At 48.7% G+C, this 26,326-nt stretch overlaps 1 protein-coding gene across 2 annotated transcripts in view; it reads right to left on the bottom strand.

The window, feature by feature from the left end:
• PAX2 (paired box 2) overlaps positions 1 to 25,711 on the bottom strand; it is an 87,659-nt gene extending 61,948 nt beyond the window's left edge. For both annotated transcript variants that reach the window (XM_037399888.1, XM_037399889.1), the window contains exons 1-3: positions 25,546 to 25,711; positions 21,691 to 21,856; positions 20,432 to 20,629 (exon numbers count right to left, since the gene is read on the bottom strand). In XM_037399888.1, coding sequence (XP_037255785.1) covers positions 20,432 to 20,629; positions 21,691 to 21,856; positions 25,546 to 25,588 — 407 coding nt within the window. In that variant the 5' untranslated portion in view covers positions 25,589 to 25,711. The remainder of the gene's footprint in view (positions 1 to 20,431; positions 20,630 to 21,690; positions 21,857 to 25,545) is intronic.
• Positions 25,712 to 26,326: the final 615 nt, after the last annotated feature.

Raw genomic sequence — 26,326 nt, 5'->3', positions numbered from 1 at the left:
GCTTTCATAGCTGCAAAGGCCAGGTGGAAGCGGGACCTGGCTGCCTCCCAAGTGGCCAGAACTGGAGGCAAAGGGAAAAAACCCAAATACATTCTCATTTACAGCCTTGTGAATTTTATGCCAGTCTCTTCATTTTGGAGGGTATCGACTCAGGACTTTCTAACTTTTGGTCTCGGCAGGATTGTGTGTTAGCTGTGCATTATCTCTGCGTCCTGCAGAGCTCCACTTGAGTGTGCTGGGTAAGTCAACGATTCCCTTTGAGGGGCGTCGCTGTGTGTGCCTCCCTGGTGTTCGTTGGAGCTGGTGAAAGCTTCATAGCACAACCCTTAGCAGCAGACATTTGCCCAAAATCCAAACTGAAACAGTGCTGGGAATGTGTCAATTTAGATCTAATATTATTTTTACCTTGGGTTTTAAAGAAATCGTGAGAATAATTTAAGTCTTCTCAGAATGGAAAAATTGTTTTTTTCCCGTTAAAATGGCCTGTTTAGGGTGAATGAGAGACTATGCTAAAAAAAAATTTAGAAGAATATATTGAGATTTGATTGAAGTGGCAGGTTCCAACTACACTGAAATACAGCTGTAGAATTTTATCAAAGTTCTGATTCAAAAGCACACTGAGAAGTTGAAAATTTCCACAGAGAACCTGAATCTTTCCCTTCCTGTTCTAGTCCTCACTGCTCTTGGTATTATTTATTCCTTGCTTTATCATACTGCCCCAAGCAGTCAGGCCCAGGTGAGCACTTCAGGGCATGGCTGCTACATCCCAACACAAAGCCGGTGCCCACCTCCATAGCAGGCAGTCTGGTTTTCATATTTACAGGACAAAGCCATCTTTTTGAAATGGAAAGACAAACCTGTAACTGGTAGGCTTGACGTATGCAAGTTACTACCAGGTTTAACCTTTAGAGAGCACGAGCTATATGTTTTGTTTGCTATATGTTTATATATAAACATAAATATATATGTAAACAAATATATATGTTTGCTGTATGTTGTGTATCTGTATTGTGTTTGCAAATACACTACCGTTAGTCCCTTCGTATGTTTTAATTTACCACACAATGTGCGTACTTTGTCTGTCTTTGCCTATAGGTCTGCATTTGTAACTGTGGCTATATGGAGTTAGATGTTTGGGTCTCATATTATATATTCAGACCCCATGAAGAATTAATAAACATTAATTCAACCGTTACAGTTTTTAACGGAGTTTAATGTGCGAATAGGCTGTTCAGACCTGTGGCTTGTAACCATCACCAGCTAGCTGTATGGATGTTTTTGTACAGCACCAAGCACAGTTATTACAAATAAGTTATCACCACCTAGAACTTATCCATAACGAGGCTATAATATCTGTGATGTAATATCTAACATATCTGAATACTGATACATAACTAATGTGGAACCTTGCTGTATGGTAAGACCCATAACCGTGTGTACGTTTGCACAGTTGTGTAAGTTTGTGAGCTATTTCTAAACCGCACAGCTGGCATCCACCCAGTTACCCGCAGAGCTATAGGGCTCTGCAGGCCTTCAGCGACCTTTCATTCCTGCCCTCCTCTGTTACAGTGGCGATGGCTGGTAGCATACACTGGAGTCTTGGGACCCATTTTCCTGGTTCCTGTATAAATACAGTCCCTGTCCATACGAGTTAGCAGTTTAAGGGTTTACCTACACACAGCTGTGCAAAATGACTAATTTGAATTAACTAAATATGTGAAAATTAAAGTGGTCTAGTTAAACTACATTACACCTTTGACTCCCTTGTTTAGAATTAAGGCAGCTTTAGTTTAGCTTAATTCACTCTGGAAATGAAGTAAACTAAATTCAATTTAGGACATTCAAATTTTGAATGAGCATCCAAACAATGTTTTAATGCTTTTAACCAATGCACTTGCAAAGTTAATTCAGATTAAGTTTGTCATTTGCCCCTGTGTAAACACACCTGTTGACTATTCCCTGTCAATGAAACCATCTCAGCTGAGACTCCCTCAACAACTCCGAGCTGACAAACAGCCTCCCCAGAGCAGCAGTTTAAATGATCCCCCCACATGCACAGGTGTTTCCTCATCCCTGCATCCCCATGCAGGCAACTTTTCTCCCCATAAGCTTTAGTGATCTCTAAGACTGATTTGTCCAGAGCTTGGTACATGGAGCCAGGCACTGGCTGGGGTAAACAGAGAAGAGGCACAGCAATTGTTTAACACTGTCTGAAAACCTAGGTTATAAATATTTAATTATTCAAATTTTACAGTTTAGGCTTTTGCTGTGGAATGCTGTATTACAAATTACAACGTATTCTTTCTGAAAATCACAATGTTCTAGAGAATTTTAGTGATTTTATCCACTTCCATTACTTCAAAACATGGTCCCTGTAATCTGAATTAAGTACTTGTTCACCTAATCAATTGGAATACCTCCAGCTGTAAATTAGCCTGTGTTTCATTTTTTGATCTAACTTGGATTGGACAAGATCAGATGCAGGCAGGATTCGTAGGCAGAGGAGAACAGGGGAACACAGGTGATGGTATTTAAAAAACTACACTGCCTTTACATTTTTTCTTGAATATATTGTCCTCTAAGAAGACAGGAGGTAGCATAAGCTGGCCCAAAGATTCTATCTTGCAGTTTTTAAAGGGCAGTTGCAAAATCGATCATGAACAAAACAATCTTAGAAATAACACAGAAGCGTATTTTCAATGCAAAAATATTAAACATTTTTAAGCATTGTTATGGAAATTTCAAACTTTTCATTACCTTGCTTAATTTTAAAACCACACTGTGTATTTGCTCAAAAGATGTCTTAGGAGGAAAATGTCATTGAACATTATTTTTATCACAATGCAATAAAGCCCTTGAAAAATTGCCATTTGGAAAATCTCGACTCAGAGAAAGAACCTGCCCTAAATCTTTGCTAAAAAGTCAACCAGACAAACAAATAAAAACAACAAAAAAAGCAAAGAAAGCCCCCTTCAATATCCCTAAGCCATCAAGTATTATTTGATTAGATGGTTAGGCTATATTTTTGTGAGTTTGTTTTTTGTGGTGTTAGTGCTAATGAATAAATGTTGTTTGACAGCTCCTACAGTCTCAGATCTTTGACTGGTAGAAAATTAGCATAGTTTCACTGAAACAGTTACCGGTATAATATAATAAGGAGACAGTCCTATGTATTAATATGCCTATGCAGAATGCATTTGAGTGTGTGGGGACATCCATTTACGTAAACCTAGCTAGAAGGAGGCCACTGTAAGCAAAATCTAGCTTTGTAGCAACACATCAGTTTGCATGGCCTTTTCGGTGTGGCTGTACAGCTGTATGAGGCTACGCTGGCGTGTCAGCGTGTGCAGGTATGTGCATGTGCACTTGTACACGAAGTCATTGGCATGTCTGTCTGTCTGTCTGCAGGTGTGTGTCCGCTTGTGTGTGTAATCTGGCTGCAGTGCTTTCTGAATAGCAATGAGCTCAGTAAAAGTATGGATGTATTTGTATCAGCGTGTGCATCTATCTGCATACGGATGGGCTTGTGTAGTGTCTGTGGATGCGTTTCTTCTAGTGTGGTTTGTGTGTCCCTCCTGTGAGATGGATGCCTTCCTGCAGTCTGATCTCCATCACTGTGTGTGCTTTCAGTCCTGTAAAAGGCAGCGTCCTTCAGCAGCAAAAACACTAACTGGGCATCAGGGGATCTGGATCCTGATCCCACCGCCCTGTTGATGGGCTCTGTGTGACTGCGCAGGCTCTTTTAATTCACTCTGTGCCTCAGTTTCCCCTCCCTTCTTTTTCTTTACAAAGACTGTGGACATAGACTATCTGCTACCACATGGGCATAAGTAACGCCACATGTGATGGGCTCTGCCTAGCTCAGGCAAGACTCTGGGTCCTAAGGAAATCTTGTGATGCTCTGCCACTGCTTTACAGTAACATTCATCCCTGCACATCCCTGCCTTCATGTGTTGGGGTTTGGGTGCCCATCTGTGTACTTTGTGGATGGCTATTTGTAGTTTTGTTGAAGAGTTTATCTCCCCATGTACATACAGAGCAGGGGGAGGTGGAAAGGAAGGAGTTATTAAATGCCAAGCGGATATGCAATAAATCCCATTGATTTTACAAACTCCAACTTGTCTTCAATCTCTTTCCATTCTTTATCCTGGGGGCATTGCAACAAAACCCTATTTTAAATACCTTTTCTTTCCCTTCCCCCTTCCCCCTCCTCTCACTCCCCAAAAAAGTGTCAATATTTTATTTGGATTTTTAACTTCGCTCCATAACAGTTGTTTGACCTCCTGACTCATGTGAGTCACATAAATTCTGGGACTTTATTCAGGAGCCATGTTCCTGCTATTGAATAAGCAATTTGGGAGGGTGAATTAATGACTTGTGCTGTTGCTGGAAAGTCCCTGAAGAAATATTAAAATTGCTTGCAGACTGAATCAATACTCACTGAACACCCAGCATGAGGACCTGGGCTTTTTAATGGCTACAAGCAGCGGCACTCAGCAGAGGAAGGGGAATTCCTGTACACAGAGCACACGCAGGCACACAGAACCGACAGCAGTCTTCCCCCAGCCTTATGGGCTTTTTCAGTAACAGCATATTCTTGTGCACACAACCTGGTATGAGCGGATGCCTGCTGTGCCAGGGAAAGGACGTCAGAGCCCAGTTCTCCTGCCTCCCTCCCCAGAAGATCATGCAGGATTTGCAAAAGCCGGCCGTTCGGGCCGCGTGTTAAGCGCCTGGGTTAGCATGCTGTGGCACAGCCTGCAAGGCGCAAGGAAGGTCGATTATTTGTGGCGTTACGAGCATGCTTTATGCGGGCACTTCGCTTTTTTCCTCTCTGAAAGGGAGAGACACCAGTGCTGTGATGGGTTTGGGTGTGGTGCTGTGGTTCGGGAAGAGGGCTGGGCTGTTCTGCAGAGGCACGTCTGTGAGATGGTTCTGTGGCTCAGAGTGCAGAGCAGCATTTGCATCCATCCATAGCGTGGACGTGTGGTGTTTCTGATACTCAGTAGGTTTTGCTGGCTTGTGTTGGCTTGTGTTACGATGAGTCTTGAATGTCATGCACCCCTGCCTGCGTTAGTAGTGACCACATAACCCTTTTGGTCATTAAGCAAACATGTCACTTCACCAACGGGTCTGTTTCAATGGCTGCAGGTGCAATCCTGCATGGTGCTGAATGCTCTGGGGGTCCACCAGCCTCACTAGGAGATGAGCACACTGGGCACCTCCTGGCGAGGCTGTGACTATTTGTTACTCTTTAGGCTGACAGCAGCCGGGTTTTGCCCACACCCCCAGTGCTGGTCTAAGCCCCCTCTGCTGAGGGTGGGGGTTGTTGCCAGAGTTTTGAGTCTCCTTTGAGAACGGCCGTGTTTTGCCATTGTGGTGGTGAATGGCTGTTTTGTATTCGCCTGTTGGGTGGCTGTTACTGTGTATTAACACCGGGGTGGGTGCGCTTTGTATGACCGCATGTCTGTCTCATTGATTCCATCAGTATTATTTTGTAATCGTGTGTCTCTGTGATTGAGTTAGTGTGCATTTCAGGGCTCCTGTGTATTGAATAATGATGTCAGGGATTGGGTTGTTTGACTGGGTAATGGCCTCTTTTCAGTGTTGTAAGTGAATGTGTCCTTCTCCTGTTTCCCTGTCTCGGCTGGGGCAGGATCATTTACACTAGGTGATTCCTTAAGATGCTCACATGCACTAAAAGAGTATCCCTTTGGCTCCCGAGCTCTCCCTGCCAGCGGGGTGTGCCTAGGGTGCGCTGCCCGCGCGTGTGTGACACTTAGGGTGGCACGTGTGGCCGGTTCTCAGCTGCACGCTTCAAGGTCTGCGGCCACTTGCTTGTGAATAACCATGTGTCTGTGTGTGTCAGCGTATTTCTACGGCTGTGTGAATGCGCTTACAGGTGTGTGCGCCTTCTGGTGCACGCAGGGGTTTTGCTAAGGCTTTTCAGTTACATTTTTCGACGTCTCCATATCCTAGGTTTCTTCACAAATATATGCAAGACTATACTGTGCAGTTTCAAATAGATTTGACTGAGCCTGTGATGGGATCTACAAACAACTACATATGTCTACAATGAAGACTTGCCTTTGCAAGGGTCTTCTTGCGTGACTTTCTGTATTAATGCATAGAAGGGCATCCGTGTCAGTTAGCAGATGCCTCTGATCTGTGCATGACTGCCTGGCAGTGTTCCATGTCTGAGCTGACCTGGGTCTCTTATATATGTAAGAAAGAATGGGATTCTATGTCAGCAGCGTTTAGCAGTAAATATATATGTTAAGACATTTTAAATGTATGATGAATCTCTGGGTTTGTGCAATGGCTTCTGACTTGTGTGGATATTGTGCACTAATGCCCTAAGACTGTGTAGCCACATTTGGTCCCTTGGAAATGAACAAGAAAGTTCAGTTATTTTTCAGCTGATGATTATGTGTCATTGCCGCGTGGATTTATTTGCTCTGTGCAGGCAATGTGTCTGGCATTGGGCCTGTTCTGTGCTTCCTCAGCCATCAGGATTTGGCCCAGCAGCAGCCACATCCAGACAAAGTCTATGAAAAAGGCTGTGAAAGATCCAGGAAACTTCTAGAGAGAGCTCTCAGCTGCACCCTCTCACCAAAATATCCCATCAGGGAAAGACCTGTGAGCTCTCTCAGTCAGGTCATCTATATGGCTGGGATATGGCAAGCCAGTGAGTTTAGCTTTTATTTTTCAGTGAGGTTGCTAACAGGTAACTCCTTACTCCTCCTTGCATTAGCTCAAGTCTTGTTACTTCACCTGCCTGCTTGTTTGTGCTCTCCCAGTCTTTTTCCCCCTTCCTCCTCTGTATTCCTGCCTGCATTTGACCTTGAACAGATGACACCATCCTTAGCCCACCCACTGCTTTACCAGCTTCCACCCCTCACACTGGGTAGCAGCATCAGGGTAATAGGGGGAGGAAAAAAATGAGGGAGTGAGGAAGGGAGAGAGGGGGGAGGGGAGGGGGAGAGAGACCTGTTTGAAAATAATTGGAGGCTGTTAAACAGAGGAGCCCAGCATATCACTCTAGTAATGGAAATAAATTCCATTGTATTTGCATTTTAATTTTCCACATAAACAAAGGCCCGGAGTGTGCTGGCTTCGCCAGAATCACCGGCCAGAATTTAATTAGAAATGAAAAGTTTATAGGGTCCTCTTTAATGCGATTAATGCACAGTTAACATTTATCACATACATATGCTGGAATCGCCTTTTTTAAGCAGCCACCGTCCATGAAATGAATTTCTTTTCAACTTTTTTAGCATGCGTGAGGAAGGCTGTCTCTGGTGAGGCGGTCCAGTGAGCACACTCCTGACAGCTTGGTAAACTGCAGCCCACAGAGGCTTAGTAGCCCCCATCCTCACCGAGGAAAGTTCAAGGTGGCTTAGAGGGAAGCATGGTCTAGTGGTTAAAGCCTGAGGTTGGGAGTCAGGGGATCTGGGTTGTATTCCCAACTCTGCCACATGCTCACTGCATGACTGACTTGCTCTCAGCATCTGTTTCTCTGGGTGTTAAAAATAAAAGAGAAATCAGCTGGAAGAAGATATCTCAGCCCCAGACCCCTCCGTGTCTCAAGCTCTCCAGAAACTTGCCCGGCCCTGGTGTATGGGATCTGGATCGATTCCTGCACTGTGCTGACCTCTCCGCTTGCCTCCCCGTGCCCGAGCATCCCTACACTGGTCATGAGGATGGGGGAGCGCCCACAGTGCTCACCTGATGCGAGAGGCTGGGTCTCCTGGAGGCACTGCCCTGCACTGCCCTGGCTGCCCCGGCTGCCGGTGCACGTGGGTCTCATGCGGCTTGTGCAAGGGCACCTTCCTGCCCAGGGGTGCAGGAGCCCTGGCAGCCCTGCCCTGAGGGGACCTGTATCCACTGCTGAGGCAACTCCACGTTTCTTAGGAGGATCTGCTTATGCTGGCTTGGTCCAAAAAACTGCTAAGAATGGCTTGTGAGATACTGAGGCCATCAAGCCTGAGCCTCGGATCCTAACATAAACCTAATCAGGAGCAGCTACCAGCCCTCCTTGTGGTAGGGGTAATTATTCCTCCCTCACCCTGAGGGGCCCTGAGAGGTTGCCCCCTGAGTACTTATAAAAAGCTTTGAGTTTGTCTGCGTGGGGACACTAGGAAAAGCAAGTCTAAATCTAGACAACTTATCAGTATCCTTCCCTTGCAGCACACACCGCTGAGATAAAAGGCCAAAGGTGAACACCTCCCTTGCAAGCCGTGCCCCTGCCAGAGCCAGGAGGGCATCAGGCTTGACACCTCCCTGCCTCCTCCTGGCTCCTATTGCCTCCGACTTCTCCATTGTCCCTTTCTTATGCCCCCTCCTCTGCTCTGTCTGTGTGACAGACAGGGGCTACAGCCACCCCCCACCCCTCTCCCACGCTTCCTTTCCGGGCTTGCAGACAAGCAAAGCAAATAAACCAGGCCCACGGACACAGAGTGTTAGCGTGTTAGGGACACAGCAGGGGAAGGAGGAACATGAAACCTCTATTGATCCCTTGAGGAATGATGTCCCTTCCTTATCTTATCAGATTCTCTTCACTCTTCAATTATAGTCTGTTGAAATTGGCCTCTTAACCCAAACAAGATAACCTGGGTAATGAGGAGAAGAGTGTGAGGGGAGGGGAGAGGAGAGGAGGGCAGAGTCCAGTGCATTAAACTATGGCTATCATTAGAAATATCTCCTTTAGCATAACCGCCTCTGCCCCCACTATCCCCAGGTATCCCCTTCTTGCATCACCTATCGACAAACTAGCACAGATCCACTCCCTGACAAATACATTGTGCCTTAGGCGCCCCTTGTACCCTCAGATGCACAAGGCACCCCCAGCAGGCACGTGTCCCCACATTTGTACATGACATCTCCATGTATACATGTATCTGCCCTGCCATACGCCTTCTGCGGTCACACGCCTCAGCAGACGCCACTCTGCTGTACGCACACTCGCACGCACTTGTGTAACTGGCACTGCCCATCTTGCCCGCTGCGTTCTCCTGCGTTCTCCTCAGCACGTTGGTGGTCTGGCTGCCATAGCACCTTATGCCCAGGTCTGCCCAAAAGGACTCCTGACAAAGAAGTGAGCACTGCTAGGACCCCCCCCCGTGCATTTGTTCACAGCCACGGTTCATCAGTGCGTTCACATGGCTGCCTTGCCATGGGAAGCAGTCACACAGCATCCTGTGCAGAGCCCCATGAAACCAGATGGGCTTCCCAAGATGCGTATTACCACGCCTTTTCTTGCCCCTACGACTCCCTGTGTGTAACTGCAGGATTATGACGTTGTTTCCATGGCTAAGACTATTCTTAGTTCTCACGCAGACCAGTAATACCTACTGGCTATAAGTCTATACTCCCAGCTGGACATGTTGCCCTAGTGATATGCCCACGCTCCTCCTTGTACACATGTCATGGGGTATAGGGCATGTCTCACCCAAATATCCATTACAGAGAAGATTGTCTGGTGGAACAATACTCGGCGGTCTATCTGCACAAATGCACCCAGGTTTCCATGATCAGATTACCTCACCGTGCACAGAATGATCTAGGAGCACATTCAAATGGTGCAGAAGGTGCTTTCGTTTTGGAAAGGTGGTGCTCTGAGCAGTACAAAGGCCTCATTTACAGGGCAGGCACCTTCCTGTTGCAGTCTTCTAAAGACTGTTCCCTAGGATCGCTTTATCTCCTGCCTTTCACTGGGCCAGGGGCAATTCCTGAAATGGGCCATACTCCCTTCATTTCATGTCTCCCTGTGCCACCAGCCCTGCCAGTTTCATCTGCTGGACACCAAGACCCATGGGGATGGGGGGTCACCCATAGGCATGTATTTTTCGTAAAACATTTGCAGGTCACAAAAATTCATGTAATCCTCAAAAGGGGGTTAGAATCACAGCAGTCATCTTTTTACAATTTACACATGCTGTCTCACGTGCAAGCACACAAACTCACCCATGCAGCTCCTCCCTGCTCTCCAGCTTGCGCACCTCACAGGAATACACAGCCAGATACACTTACTCTGTCCCCATCCTGGTTGCCTCCATACACACAGACTCCCCACTCAGGCACACACGTAGCCTGAAACTGTTAAAGCCACGTAAGGGTGTTGGATGCCGGTACTGGGTGACTCTGCATCTTGTTTGGCCCAGTGGCCAAGACTGCCTTCTCTGAAACTACAGCAGGTCTGGTTTTGACCCAATCCAAGTCACATCTGCCTTAGCCTTTCACTCCATCCTTATCTCTTGCCTTTTCCTCCACCAACCCCACCCAGCTGTGCTCTCCACCTGCTGTGGGAGCTTTGTGTTGTGGCCGTCTGTCTGCCAGAGACAGCACCACAAACATTGGCTCTTTAAAACTCTAAATTTACTGTTTGTTCCACAGGGAGAGGGAATTTGTGACATTGCACATTTTCCACTCTACTTCTGCTTGCACAGCCTTGGCCCATTTGTACATAGCATGTCCCAGAAATACCCTTCCCCTATGTGCTCAGTATGCAAACATGATGTCTTTTTCTTCAGAAATACTATTCCTTCCTTTCCTCTTCCTTTCTACACCTTCTGTCTTCCATATTGATTTTATAAATAAGTGTATATGTATTTTTGTGCATGTATAATTTATGTATAAATGTGTAATTTTTCAAGCTCGAGAGTCTAAATTTAGACAACCAAGAAAGGTCTTAAACGTAGGCGAATATTAACAGCAAGCACTATTACATAGCTACATGGTGCTGTGGTCTTCCTTTTTAAAGGTAGTGACCAAAAATTGTTCTTAAAAGAATTTTTAGAGAAACACGAGTATGTTGAAAGGCAACAGTCCCTTTAGGAAGTGCCCAAATGTTAGTGCCCAAAGACTCCATTACAATTTTAAAGTGAGAGCTTGAAAATGGGCAGCCGAGTAACGACATTGCCCTGTATCTCAGCCCAGCTTGAAGAAAATGAGGACTAGTTCAAGAGTCAAAGGGCCGGTATATTAACCCTTCCTGACCAAAGAAATGGGTACTATTATTGTTGCCAGAACCATCCAAACTACCCTGAAACTAGAGGGTATCCTGTCTGACAGATACGTGAGGGTTTCTTCTGTGACCCTGTCAATTGGTCACAGTCTCTGCTTTTCCTTTTGTAAATTAACGAACAGACATCAATCTGCCTTGAAAAATATGGATACCTCCCCTCTGAACTGCAATACAGTGATGGGCATTTTGGGCAGAGCTGATTGCTATTCTTGATGCAATTTGCCTCCCAACCAGAGATGGACATTTAACCCTGTGCCTTGGACCCTGCCGAGAGGGGAGCGTGCCTACCTTGGCAGAGGAGGAACTGTTCAAAATGGAGCCGAAGGAATAAAAACTAAATTGGCCCCCAAGAGAGGACAATTCATAGAGGCCAACTCCAGCATATCTGTGTGCGTATGCATGTGTGCCTGTGTTGGGGGAGTTGCTAGAAGCCTGGGGAACAATACACTCTGCAGATTTTAGAAACACTACAGGAACTGCAGAGCTAGGGAATGACAGCAGCAAGAAATGTCCTATTTCTGTGTTTCGTACAGGCAGAAATAAGCCTCCAGAATTTCCCTTCCTCATTTAACAGTGAGGTTTGGGTAAATGTTTCATACGTAGTATTTTCTGGGAAGCATATCTGTGAACTCACAGTCCGTTAGCTCAGGCTTTAGGCACATCACTCTTCCTCCTCTCTGTCAAAACTAGTACACACATAAATCCCAAGCCAGACAGAGGACAAAGGAATATCCTTCCCCGGCCACATCAAACTCCCGCATATGCTTCCTTTAGCCTACCAGCATTTTGTGTCCCTGACTGTGTGCCTGCCCAGAGATCCATGTTCCCTGCCGTATGCCAATATACTCATAGGTAGTATCCAACCAGCAGGTGCGTGCCACCAAAGGTACCTGCATCACACTCACAGTCCCCATATAAATGTCCTGTAAAAAAACACAGTATAACTCTGCTTTTTGCTTTGCCATACCCACCTTTGAACACATCAGCGTTTCAAATTTGCCTTACATATATATATAAAAAAAAATATATATATAAATGTACTCGCTGCTCTCCGCCTATCCTGTCATTTCTCCTCAGTATCTGTATGGACAGACATACTCTGTCCGTATGTCTCAAACACTTCATGCATACATCCTGTCATTCCTCACACCCCAACCACAGCTATTCTTCTCCTATGGCTCCAGGATTGAACTATTGTTGTCCATTTCCCAGTGACAAGGGGTCTAGTTACAGGGTTATTGATTGGTTTTCATGCAGACAGATGGATCTGCCTTTGGTCTCCCCACCAAAATCCACCTCTGTATGGGTTGATTGTCACTGCTCCAGGGATAGGATTTCACCAGGAGACCACCCTCCATGCAAACATCCTTCACCCAGACCACGGATGGTAATAAATGGAGTCAGGCTGAGCCATAATAAAAGCAATTGAGTGGGTTACCTGTGCAGACATGAGATTTATACCTCCTCATATTTGATGTGATTGTTTTATTGAGTTCTCAGTGCAGTTAGGATGCCGTTTATTTATTTATTTATATGCCTACTTATCAGGGAAGAGGGGGAGGCAGTTGCAGCCTAGCTAGTGCTCAGCCTCCGTCTCATCAGCTGTGAGCCTGAAGAAGAGGACTCTCCAGTTTTGCTCTGCCTTTTTACCTAGACTCAGGCTCGGTGGGTGAGCCGTGGCCAGATATCTTATTTCCTATAACAAAGATGTTTGTTTCAGGATCCCTGAAACCTTGAGGACTGTCTGAATTACAAGCCTCGTCAAAGCTAAGGGGAGGGTGTAAAGACAGACGTGTGTATATACTGATTTTCTAAAAGAACCTCTCGAAAGAAATTCCTGTTTACGCTGTGCCTGTTTTGGATGGTGGGCGGTGGGCTGTGATCTATGCACAGAGCCTCTTTATGCCATTGCAATAGAAACAGTAAGAACCGGCATTGCTTCTGACTCTGTCATCGCATGTGAGCGTTGAGAAATATTAGCAGGTGCAAATTGATTGGAAATGAATATTTGTAAGTGCACTCTGAGGAGTTTGGAAACCAAGTGATTAGATTTGTGATTTTCAGCTGGGTAGATAGCCATATAAGTGCTACAAAATCAGCTCTCAGTTACTGGCACTAGAGAAAATTGGAGGCTAGCACTGAATATCATACTGTCTAGTATTTCATCACAAGCCTAACGGTGTTTGTTGTGGGTTTTCCAGCTCCTCTAGTCAAGTGATAGCATGAGAATTTCAGTTCTCATTTAATAAAGTGTGCTTCCAATGCTTGCGGGCACTTGTACAGGGGCCTGTTGGCTCTCCAAAGGTGTTTTTAAAGTTGTTTAATGGGAGTCAGATACCCAAATCCATTTAAAATATAGGGTAGAAAAGAGAAAACAAGTAAAACCATCCCCATGTTGTATTACACATACTCATGATTTTTATGCCAACTGCATGGTTTAGGCTGTGCATTTTTAAACAGTTGGGACTGGTAAATACGGCCATGCATGTATAGGCTCCAATAGATTAACTGGGATTGCAGTGGAAAAGTCCTCATTCCCATTAGCTCTCAGTTTAAAGAATGATTGTTTGGGAGAAAAACTCAAACCTTTCTAATCATCACCAGAGCCATCTACACACAGATGGGATTTCCTAAAGCCTTAGTTAGCTGCACGCATGTCAGGCCAATAACAAATGCTTTTGGAAGTCTCTACCTTTTCATTAAGTGGGATCCCTAAATATTTTGCTGATTGTAAGTAGAAAGCCTAAACTCCATTTGCATTTCAACATGCCTTAATTAAAGACCATGGAATCTAAGTGAATCTCAGCCTTATTCGACAGTTTTGAAGTCGTATCTTTTTATTCAGGTAGTATGGAAATCTTTTGTTTGAACGGGCTTTAGGATCAGAGACGGGTTTTCTGGGATATTTGATATACGGCTGAAAACACGACTTTGTTTTGTATGCAGCATGTCATCATATCATAAAGGGTCCAGCTGGCCTGCTAGAGCATTATCTATCTCTTTAGCCAACACAAGATTATTTGTTATTCTGTGTTTGCTTGTTATTAACGCTGTCTAGTTATATACATTCCAAGAAATCAGGAATTCCTATAGGATGCAATTCCACAACTTAATGGACCTCCCTATCAGGAGATACCTTCTGCTACCATTTAAATGTCTCCTTTCTTGTTTGCCTCCCTTCGTTCCTGGCTATACTGCTTTGTTTAAATGTGAATAATTCCTTTTCTGTTGGAGGGACTGTGCCCTTCAGATCACTGTATTGTTCTCACCACTTCGTCATTGCTTGGCCAAGCTACTTATATTTTCTCCTCTTTTCTCCCAAAGTCAAATGAGTTTTTTCACATAATAGTGATTCTGGTAAATGAGGTTTAGCTCCATAGGACTCACTCACCCAGCACTGAAATGCAGCTACCTCTATGGCAGAATGTAGCAATCTTTCACTAGATGCAAAAACTTGAAAAAACTTCCAACAAAAAATCAGGCTTTCTGTACATCTATACAAAAAGGAAGGGCGGGGATTTTTAGGTGATAAAGGGACCGATGTGGTTCTGAACTTCAAGATTCACAAAACAGGGAGCTGAAAACTTCCCAGGCACAATCAGTTTTACTTGCGAAACCACCTCTGTTGAGCTAATATCTCCGCAATATGAAAATTAGAAAAAATGCGGCTAGCTTATTGTGGTTCCCACCATACAACATTCCAGTGGCCAGATATGAGGAATAAGACAAAGAGAAATGCTATGAGCATTCATTTACTCTTTCAGCTGCAGTAACATTGTCTGTAACCTCTGCTTTATGAGCCTGTCCTTTATTTGCAATGATAAAAAGAAGATAATACCAGGTTTGTGTCTGATGGAAAAGAATCTGAATTTAAAGGAGTATATTCCCTGTAATGAAGCCCTGTGTGACCCAATCGCTTCCTTTGCTCAGCTGAAAGCAGTTGGCCGTAAGAAGTCTTCTGCCTTGAGGGCATGCCCTGATGCAGGAAATCCCATGGAAACCTGAGGCTCGGCATCCACCAAGGGAGAGGATGCCTGCTAGGATCCCGAGCTCCTTCTGTGCACCCTAAGAAGTGCCAGCTTATGAGAGCTGGTGAGCTCTGTCAGGTACTGCCAGGCAAGCTTCCTTCACCCCTGCCTTGCGCCAACACACTGCCAGTCGGAGGCTAATCCCATCTACATGGCCAGTCTAATCCTTGCCCTCTCTATTGAGAAAACTGACTTGTGGCTACTAAATACTGGTGGTGGTGAGAGGTTTGTGTGACACACACACACACACCTGCTGGTTAAAACTGCAATTTCTCCCGTGTTCACTGCAGGCCATGCAGTGGTTGCTGCTTTTGGTCACTATGAACAAACTGCCACTATAGAGATACTCTGTACTCTTCCAGCATCTCCCTAGACTTATTACCTGTCCTCCAAGGATTCCAGATTTGTTTGGTGGGAAAGGCAGGAGAGATCCACCAATGACTTTGTCCAGGGTGTCCTTTGGGGAAATTCTCAAGCGAGGCCAGCGAGAGTGACTCAGAAAGCTCAGCTTGCATAACATTGATTTCTTCCGCATATGACACAGCCCCTGCCCTAATACACCTGCCTTTTGCCAGACTCGGTTGTTTGTCTTGAGATGTTACGTTTACCTCAATCAAGATTCTGTTCAATTCTGTCTCCCTTGCGTGGGCTAAAGCCTCAGCTGGTGTAAAACAACCTAGCTTCAGTTTTGAACCTTTTCTCATTACGCGTGTAACTCCATGGGCATTTTCAGTGAAGGGTCACAATGAGTTTTAGAAAGGTAGCTAAATACTGTTATTTTCATTTTACAGATGGCAAAGCAGCCTCATAAGGAGTCCGTGTGACCTGCCCCAGATCAACTGGGAAGTTAATGGAAGAACTGGTAAGAGAAATCTGATCTCCTAATATGCCATTCTTTGGTCTAAACTACAGGCCTGCCCACAGCCACTGAAATTGGCCACATGCTCAATAATATTTCAGTGTACGCATGTATTTCACTGGTCATTATAACCTGAATCAATGTCTGTGTCTTTCCATATGTGTTTTTAAAAAGCGCATCATTATTGGAAACTTTAACTAGGAATTATTAGCCAATTGTTGTATAATGAAACAAGAGACATCTCCCCAAACCAAACGCTTAACACTGGGAATTAACATCTACCCAATACCTAAGAGACGACTGAAAAAACATCTAATGGCTTGACTGAGATAATATGTCTGCTAAACTCTGTTCTCTGCCATGGGGTATTAGTTAGGTCTGCTCTCAGGAGCTCAGGGTCCAAGGCATATCCAGAAGGCTGACGGAACTCCGTAATGCTTCGGATTCAGCATTCCCTGGCTAAGGGCTAAGGGGGAGTCCCTAATCCTGAACCCAGCTGCAAGAGAGCTGGGAGAGAGGAACAGATTGTGGGGGGAGTTGTTTTGCTTTGCCTTTCTGGACCTGTAAGGAATTCCTGTAAGGAATTCACTAATTTAACAGAAGCAGAAAATAACGCATAAACTACGGTGCCCATTGCATCACTTGCTGCATCACTGTGAACGTGTGTCCGTGATGTGCTCCATCCTGTTCCTACTGAAGTACACTGTGTAATTCAGATTCTAGGGTGATCATTATCTCATGAAACCTGTGTTCTGAGGCTAACTGTACATGCCGCAAAACAAAGGAAAATTTCTCATTAATATCTGCCTCCAAGTTCACACTTAGGAGACCGCCACAAGGCTTACAGCAGTGCCTAAGTCTGGTCAAAATATTCTAACCCAAAGTGACCAAAGGTAACTCGTTTGTCATCATATGATAGATGGAAAAGTTCAGGCTGGCAGGGTGCTCAAGAAGCAAGGTGCTCGAGTGATTTGAAGTAAGCATTAATTGCTTACCAAAGAAATAAGAGCTTCTTAATCACTTGCCTGCTTCTCAGTTACGTGCGCTGTGTCTAAGTGTGTGTGTTTACATATATGCATGTATATATATATGTTTGTGTGTATGTGTGTGTGTATCTACACATACACAATAGGTTTATACCGTATAGTACCTAATGTGTGAAGCAGAAACAGGAAGGCTCCCACGGCAGAGATAACTGCTCTGTCTTGATCCTGTCAGTTCTGGTGTGCTTGCTTATTAACTAGTATACGCTCTAGACTTTTTTGCCATAATTAAAGGAAAATTACTGCATAGCAGAAGACTTTAATATTTTTCCTGAATCTTGACAGGGTAGTTAAGTCATGATTTTCACCCGAGTTTGTATCTGCATGAGTTTGGTATGAACAAGTTTCTGATAAATCTCAACACACGTCGCCCCAAATGCGTCCTGATACTCTCAGTGCAATACTGAAAGATCAGTGCAATGTAGGCACGGAGAATTCAGGTATCATGGAAAACAGATTTTTTAAATGTTTAAGGGAGACTTTTAAAATTGAACTGAAACTGCATTGCTTTGTAGTCTCTCACCCAAAAGCCTTTGTTAATGTTAGACTAATCCCCAGAAAGAAAGGAAAGACAATGTAATTAATACATTTTCAGAAAAATCTTGTAATAACCAAAAGTAATTTTTTTCCATGTACAAGGAGATCTCTGTTTTTAAGTGCACTACTCACAGCCTATCCAGGGACCTAGGTAACTTCTGTTTCAGTAAATGCCTCGCATATAGTCTCAAGATACTAAAGCGCTCGTGGATGTAGCTCTAACAGTTCTGGACACTGAGCCAATGCAGATTTTGCTTTGGAAAAAAAACACATTTTGCAAAAATAAGGTGCCAGGTATTTCTAGAAGGTTAACTTTTAAAATTGTCATCTATCTGAAGGTGCTCAGAGACTCGGAGTGTTAGATTCATTCCTATTTGTGATTGCACCACAGGTAAGGGATGTGCTGTTACAAAGGATTGACCCGATTCTACACATGTATTTTGGCAATGGGAGAAAGGAAAATGTGTCTTTAAATTGTGAACTTAGTCCCATCTTTACATTTTGTGAGTTTTGTGAGCTGGAGTCACAAAAGTCACTGGAGTGATGAAGCTTAAGCTACTCTCCATGGCACCAGGATTGGGCCCTTACATACTATTTCCCATTCAGCTGCAGTTTTTCCCAGTTCACTCTCCTGTTCTTGCCTAGCACAGACCTGCAAATTTTATGTCCTGTGGTGCGATGGGCTCACCTCCTCACAGGTGTGGGTTTTAGGGAGCCTCATACAACAGTGAACAATGGGAAGTCAGGCCTGAACATTTAAAAGGAATGGGGAAAGACTGAACTGTGTGAAACCAAAATGCTCTTGTACCTTGCTGACTAGACATCAAATGCCATCACAGTATGAATCAAACATGGTGGGTCACAGCTGAGCCTTTTTAGTATAATAATACTTAGAGGCTACAAAGCACTTGTCCTTCTCAAAGCATTTTATAAGCGCAATCTAACTGACATCTGTTCCCATTGCCTTCTGAGAAGGATCACTTTCCATTTCCATGGTGGGGAAACTGAGGTGCAAAACACCCAAAGCCTTGCCGCAAACTGGTGGCAAAGATGGGAACAAAACCTGGCGCTCTGCCTTCTGCCTGGGACATCGCGCCCCAACACCAGGCGGCAGGTCCAGCAGGAGGGGCTGAGGCCTCAGTGGCATTTGGACGCTGACATCCCCTGAGCTAACCGGGGCATACAAGTGTGTCGGGTCCGTCTAGGCTATTCCTCCAAGAGCCCGCAGCCGTTCCTCTGGACTTCTGTACCACCAGCTTAATTCCTCCCAGGGATAGCCGGCTGTCCTTCCACAGCTGCCTTTGTAAGGTGTCTGAATGTCAAACTGTTATTATTTCAATACCTGACTGAGAGAGTAACAGAGACCTGGAGGTTTTTTAGGAGGGTGTATAATTAGCCGATCAGTATTATGTTACCCTGTTCATAACTTAATAACCATTTTAATACAGATGGCACACACAGGGATAATTTCCTAGGGTAGCCTAGCAGTATATTACAGAGACAGTGTGTCTGAGGGAATCTTTCTTAGCCAAGGTACATTCCACTAGCTAATTCTACCTGCTGTTTTCAAGATGATTTGGGATAATTCCATATCATTTGCAAAATATTAAAACCCATTTATATAGGATGCCAGATTTAGAAATACACAGTCTGAGTTATTAGACATATTTTGATAAATCTGCCATGAAAAGCACAAGACAAAAAATACCGCCGCATTTTCCTTGCTATTTATTTTTTGCTTCCCTTGCTATAAATACACCAGGTTTAAAAAAAAAATCTAGCTAAACTTGTTATATATCAGAAGGGCCAATATACTGACTTGTGTGTTTTTATCTGCGCAGACACTATGAAATCCTGCATGCGTATTTACATATATGCTACGTGTGTTTATTTGAGCGGGAAGTACTGTATATTTGGGATTGCATGCAAAATGTCATGTGTGCTTACTCCGCCGGCAAGGTGTTTGGTGGCTGTGTGTGTAACCTCTGCCAACACCCCTGTGTCACTCTCTAGAGGTTGTGTGTCTGTGGGCATAGGCACAGGATCTGTACGTACATTACACTAAAACAGCGAACTACTTTTGCCGCATGCAAAGACTGCTGCGCGCTGCCGGGTGCGGGGTACGGAGCGCGGGGTGCGGGGTGTGCCGCGCTCAGATCGCGGCCGTGTGAGCGGGCTGAGCGCCTCGCAGGCAGCACTCGATCACATCTATCACCGGCCTTTTTCTCCTGCATCGATCCTTTTTCCTTGCCTGTCATACGGTTATTTTTGTCACCTCAAACCCGAGACCTGAGTCCCTCCGCCGACAAGAGTCGCGCCCTAGCAGCTGGGGGAGGAGATGGGGGGATCCTTCGCTACTACGGAATCGATCCCAGCCGGCGGCCAGGGCAGGGATCAGCCCGAGCGGGGGTCGCAGGGCGCAGCGCTCCCCGGCCGGGGAAGGGGCCGCCCCGCAAGTGGGGCCGTTCCTTCGGGCTAGCGGTGAGGAGGGGACCGGGGGGCGAGGGGAGCCTCCCCCGGCGCGGCGCGACGCGGCGCGGGGCTGCGGGCACGGCGGCGGCTCGGCGGCTCGGAGCCCTGACGCCCCGGCAAGGCCGGCGGCCGCGTACCCCCGGGCAGGGGGTGCTGGGGGGGGCAGGGGACAGCCCGGCCCCGCCGCCCGCCACCCCGCCGGCCTGAGCAGCCTACAGCCTCCGCCGCAGCGCGCCCGCCCCGGGCCGGGCGGCAGCGCAGGCTGCAGCCCCGCGGCGAGCAGCGGCCAGCCCCGGGGCAGCCCCGCGGGGCGGGCCGGGCCGGGGTCCCGCTGCGGGCGGGGGGCAGGAGCAGGCTGGGTCTGACCTGACCCAGGGAGGACTGGGCCGGCCGCGCCGTTCGGGGGGGACTATGGGGCCATAAAGAGGCGACGGGGACGCGAGCGGGGCTGCGGGGTTGCGCTTACCTGTTTATGGAGGAGACGCTGGGGACCGTGTCGTTGTCGCAGATGCCCTCGGCCAGTAGCCTGTCCCGGATCTCCCAGGCGAACATTGTCGGGTTTTGTCTCTTGTACTCGGCGATTTTATCCACTACTTTGGGGGTCGCCACTTTGGGTTTGGAGCCGCCGATCACGCCGGGCTTGATGCTCCCCGTCTCGTAATACCTGCACAAAGGACGGTCAGTGACCTGCCGTGCTCGGAACGGCCCCACCGCCCCCGAGTGCCCGGCTGCCCCCCGGAGCGGCCCCCGGCCCCGGCCCGCCAGTGCGCGGTGCCGGTGCGCGGCGGCTCGAGTGCCGCATGGCGCGGCCTCCCGGGGCTGGGGCTGGGGGCTTCCTTCTCCTCCTCTCCAGGGCTCGCTCCCGCTCTCCTCCCCCCCCCCCCCCGCCTTATTTTATTTTTTTCCCTCTTTTTGTGTGTGTGAGGTGCCGGGGGCGCTGGGCTCGCCGCTGCCTCCCCGCTGCCCGCCTGACACGCACACGCTCGTTCCAGGCCCGGGCATCAGGAAACAAAACGGCAGCCCCCGCCGCGGTGCGGCCAGCCGCAGGCGAAGCCCCCCGACCGCGGAGACGGGCCGGGGACACCGGCAGTGCGGGCTCGCAGCACCCGGCGGGCTCTCGGGGCGCCGGTGGGGGCGGGGGCGCCGTTTGACCCCCTCGGGCACTCGGAAGCGGGTGCCCGTGCGAGGCAGCCCCCGCCGCCGGTGCCGCAGCTCTGACCCGGGCACAGCTGCACGCAGGGGCGCCAGGCCGGCCCCCGCCTTGCCTCCGGGGGTCTTTCACATCCCGTTTGGCGGCCATCGGTTACCGTGGGTATTTATTTATTTATTTGCGCCGTTGTTTGTTTATTTACCCGTGTATTTGCTAAGGCCGCTCACGGATTGTTGTGAGTTGGGGATCTTTTTGTTGTTGGGTGGTTTTTTGTCGTTCTTTCGTTTTTTCTCCCTCCACCTCCTCACCCCCACCCCAGTCCCTTCTCTCTCCCGCCCTCCCCTCGGAAATTGTTTGTCTTCCCAGGAGTTTCCAGACCCCGCCGGGGCGGGGGTAGGCGGGAGGGGCATCTCGGTGCGGCCAGGGGAGGGGGCCCTGCTCAGCCGCGGGGCCTGGGCTTCTCCGGGGAGGCGGCGGGGAGAGCCCGCAGGGGCGGGAGGTCACACCGGAGCGGGGGGGGGGGACACGCACCGTTGCCGTCCCAGGGGAGGAAAAGGAGCTGCCTCTTTCCTTACCTGCCCAGGATCTTGCTGACACAACCGTGGCTGACCCGCAGCTGCCGGGAAATGTCACAGGGTCGCACCCCCTGGTGAGCCAGCTCCACTATCCTTTGTCTGACCACGTCAGGTAGGGGCCTGCCGTTCACAAACACCCCCCCGAGCTGGTTCACACCCCCGTGCCCTGCTGGGGAAAGAGAAATAAAAAAAACACAACAACCCACGCACACCAGAAACACACCGTTAGTCGTGGATTCTTTGCCACTCGCACTGCAAAATCTCCAGTCACTACAGATGGATGGAGGTGAAGGCAGGGGGTGGAGAGGGGGGAGCAAGAAGTGAGGGAGAGAGAGAAGAAGAGGAAAAGGGAGAAAAAGGGAAAGGAGGAGGAAAGAACGGGGAGAATACGAGAAAGAGAATGAGAGAGAAAAGATAAAGAGCGAAAGAAGAACAGGAGAGAGAGAAAGAAGGAGGAGAAAGGAAGAAAGAAAGAAAAGAAAGAAAGAAAAGAAAGAAAGAAAGAAAGATAAAGGAGGAAAGCAGGGAAGGAAGGAGAAGGCAGCGTGGATTTCCCGGGCCGGAGACTGGCCGGGGACTCTCCCCCCCGCACGCCGCCTCCCCTCCCGGGCCCGGGCCACCCCCCTCCCGCCGTGCCCGCCCGGGACGCCGGAGCGGCAGCTCGGCGGGGCCATTGTGCGGGGCACGGCGGCAGCGCCCGCTCCACTCCCGGGGCTCGGGGGCGATGCGCTCCCCAACTCCGGGGCTCAGCTGCTCAGCGGCGCCGGGCAGACCCTGCCGCTGTCCCCTTCTCTCTGCTCCTGGGCTTTTCCTCTCGCCTTTCATTTTCTTTCCACGATTTTCTATCACATTGTCAATTACAGTTCCTGGCGAACCCCGCCCTCCCTTACCCCGCGGCGTGTCCCCCTGCAACGCGTCCTCTCCCGTTATTTTCGGATGCGAGTGGAAGGGATTCAGAGAGAAAAAGAGGAAGGGAAAGAAATGTAGGGAGAAGGAAGGAGAGAGAAAGAAAATATTTTTTGTCCCGCGGCCAGTGTTCGTTAACAGACAGACCCTCTCTGTCCTCAGCTTTCGATCTTTGAAGGAAAAATCCTCCAGTTACAAAAAATTAATCTAACCGACTCGCACGTTCCGGTGTTTTTTTTTTCCCCCACACAAGTCTAATTCAGGGAGAACTCAAAATGCTCCGTTTTCCTCTGTGTCCCCCCCCCCCCCCTTTCCGGGCAAAAAAACCGCTCTCTCTCAAATAGGACTGCTAGAGTCGCTTTTTCCCGATCTGTCTTTCCCCATTTCGAGAAATAACTTGTGGGGGAAATAACTCTGCACCTGCTAAGCATGGGCAGGAGGAAGGGAGTGACGGGAATAAAGGGAAGCACGGCGGCGGAGGGCGGCTGCCCGGGCCGGGCCGGGCCGAGCAGCGCTGCCGGCTCCGCGGGCGCTACCTGCGCGTCCCTGTCCGCGGCGCCCAGCTGATATAGCTGTGCAGCGCGCACTGCATTAAAGCTTTCCTTTCACACAACCCTAACCTTCTGTATCTTCCTCGCCAGGAGATCTTAGTTCGTTTTGCGGTTTGCTGAAAAATGATCTGTTTGTATTTTCGCTGAGTTTTTTTTTCTCCCCTGCTTCTGACACTGACTTATTGGCTCTGAACTTAGTGGAAACTCTCATTGCCCTGCGATCGATCCAAGCCCTTTCGCACAAATAGAGTTTTTTCTATCTCCCCCACCCCTTCAGTAACACCTCCACATACCCCCTCCCAGCCGCCTCGGCCCGGGCGCCGGCTGGCTTCCCCGTCCCTTCCCCGATGAGCAGGGGTTATTTGTTGCATTCTTTTGTTAGTCTTTCTTAAAACATACTTGGGGTTTCAGAGTGGAAAGGGGTGGGTGGGTTGTGGGGGGTGTATTTATCTTCCTCCACTAAAACCCGCGGGTATGTGTTGCTCTGCGTTTTCTTCAATTGTTCAGAACCCCTTCTGCACATGTTGCCTCTAAAGTTACAAGACAGCAATTTCTTCGGCAACTCCATGATAAATAATTCAAAGCACCTTTTATCACTCGCATTACAAAGTATTAAAAGGCAACAGATGCAAAAAAGATTAAAAATTAATAATTCAAATTATTGCAGCCCGGATATTTTTCACACAAGTTTGTTTTGCTCTGCCCCGTGGTTTCCTCGGTTATTTCTATCAGAGCAGTAAAGATATTTACGTGTATTTATCCGTGTGTAAGTGCCGCCGTCTGCACACACACCAGCCGGTGCCGCGTTCGTACAGCCCGTGCTCTGCTCTCTGTGTGGCAGGAGCCCGCGCTCGTACGTATTTTAATTGCTGACTAATATGGAGGTCTGTAGCTCTAGAAATGCACTTTAGGGAACAAATCAATTGGTTTTATTTATTTTTCATAATCGAGAGCCAGAATTGTTCACGAATCTCACTGGAGTTTTTAAAAAACCAGCGGCAGTGAAACGCCTCTTTCGGCTGCCTACATGTTCCGGATCGCACCGGAGGCGGAATGACTGCCATCGCGTCTGCACGCTGGAAACCAAAAATAATGTCTAATGCACAGACCATTTGCTGTTAAAGGTCTTCGAAAATGAAACGCTACATTTTAAGCAATGTTTCCTGGAAATCACTGGTTTGGAAACAGGAAGACAGTTACCTACATCCACGTTTGGGGATCTGATCGTGGGTTTATATTTCTGTGCCTCCCTTCTCACGGCAAAATCGGAATTTTTCAAACTTCAAGCATTTCCATTTTGCATCTTTTAGGTTTGTTTTTATGCAGGGGTCAGGGCGTGTCCTCAAAAAGTTTCGGTGTCAAAAGTTACAAATTGCTCTTAATTATTCATTTCCTGACTCAAGATGCTCTCAGTCTCGGCTTTCTATTCGGTTTTGGTTTTGGTTTTTGGTTGTTGTAGGTTTTTTTTCCTTCCTCTTTAATTTAAATCTCGGAATTATTTTCCTTCCGTGCGGTGAAATTAAAATTCCTGAAAATGCCTTGTTACAGTCCCTGGTAAAGGGGTCTTCTCGCTTTCCTTCGCTCCCCTATTATAGAAAGGTTCTTTAAAGTGAAAATACATCACGAATGCGCTTTCCTCTGCGCCAGGAATACATTTAAAATGCTCACCGGGCACCTGGTAAATAAACCAGGAGGGACCGTGGCTTCTCGGGAGCCTCCGAAGCCGCCACATCTCCCGGCCACACAATTGTCCTGTTTCCCCGCAACCCAGCCTTTCACCAAGCCCGGCCGAGGCGCGGAGCCGCCGACCAGCCCGCCGTGGATTTAAACCGGCGTCTCCCCTCTGCCACTGAAACCCGGAGTCAGCGCGAACAGCCTCGGACCGCGGGGCAAACGGGGGCTCGGAGCCACGGCGGGGGTCGGGGGACCCCCGCCCGGCGGGGCGGGGGGTGCAGGTCCAGCCCGGGGCTGACGCGAGTAGGAATGAACTCGCGTTGTCTGAGGGGCGATGGGGAAAGTGCCTTTGCGGAGGAGAGGTCTGGTTCGGGGTGTGTGTGTGTGTTTTCTTTCGCACACACACGGCACGCAGCGCAGGCACGGTCGCACACAGCCCCCTGCCCCCCGGGCTGGGGATCCTGGCCCCCGCCCCGCCCCTGGCACGGAGCTCCGTTCCCCCCGGGCCCGGGGCTGCCCGGGACCCTGGCTCTGCCGCCGCGGCCGGCCGTGCCCGTCCTGCCTGCTGAGCGGCTCTGAGCCCGGGCTTGGCCGCGGGAGGAGAGGCTGGCGGGGAAGGGATGGACCCGGAGGAGGATCAGGCGAGGAAGAATGGTTGGGGAAGGAGGAATGGAGGGATGAGAAGGAGGGAGAGCAGCAGAAGGAGCCGGGCTCCAGTACTCACGGTGCATTGCTGAGAAGGGGTCTGCCTTGCAGTGCATATCCATGGGGAGGCAAAGGAAGGGGAAGAAATCGGCTGAAGCCGCCGTGTCGCCTCTAAAACTCAACTTCAAGACTTAGGGGAGAAAAAAAAAAAACAACACCAAAAAAAAAAAACAAAACCCAAACCAAACAAAAAAATAAAACACAGAAGGAGAGGATAGGAGGGGAGCGGCGGGCTGCGCTGGCCCCCCTGCCCGGTGGAGCGGGGCGCGAAGTACTTTCCGGGGGGCGGGAGGGCTGCGCCGGCTCTGGGGGGCCGGAGCGGTGGGGCCGGCGGAGTCAGCAGAGTCCGTGGGAGCGAGGGGCTGGCGGCGCCGGGGGGCAGGTGGGTGTCATGGCTGGGAGGGCTCAGAGCATCCCCGGCGGCGGGGAGGGGGTGCCGGAGCAAGGTGCGGCCGGCGGCCAGGCGGCAGAAGGCGCAGGAGGACGCGGCTCTCCCTCCTCCTCCTCCTCCTCCTCCTCCTCCCGCGGTCCGGGGCTAGTTCATTTAAGTTCAAAGCGGAGTAGCAATCCCCGGGTAAGCGGCGAGCGGCGGGCGGGCGCGCCCCCTCCTCTCGGCCGGGCCGAGGATCCGGCGCCCGGCGGACTTTGGCCCGAGGTGGGAAGTGCTTGCGAGCAGCCGGGGCCGGAGACTGGAGCCTCCGCTCCCGGTGTGTGTCTCTCTAAAAGCCGCAGCGCCCTCAGCCCCCCGCCCGCCTCCCCGGAGATGGATGACTTGTCAGACAAAGGCAATAGATTCCGAC

Source organism: Falco rusticolus, chromosome 9 (genome assembly GCF_015220075.1).
Source record: "Falco rusticolus isolate bFalRus1 chromosome 9, bFalRus1.pri, whole genome shotgun sequence".
Lineage (NCBI taxonomy): Eukaryota > Metazoa > Chordata > Aves > Falconiformes > Falconidae > Falco > Falco rusticolus.
This window is presented reverse-complemented; position numbering and strand designations above follow the sequence as displayed.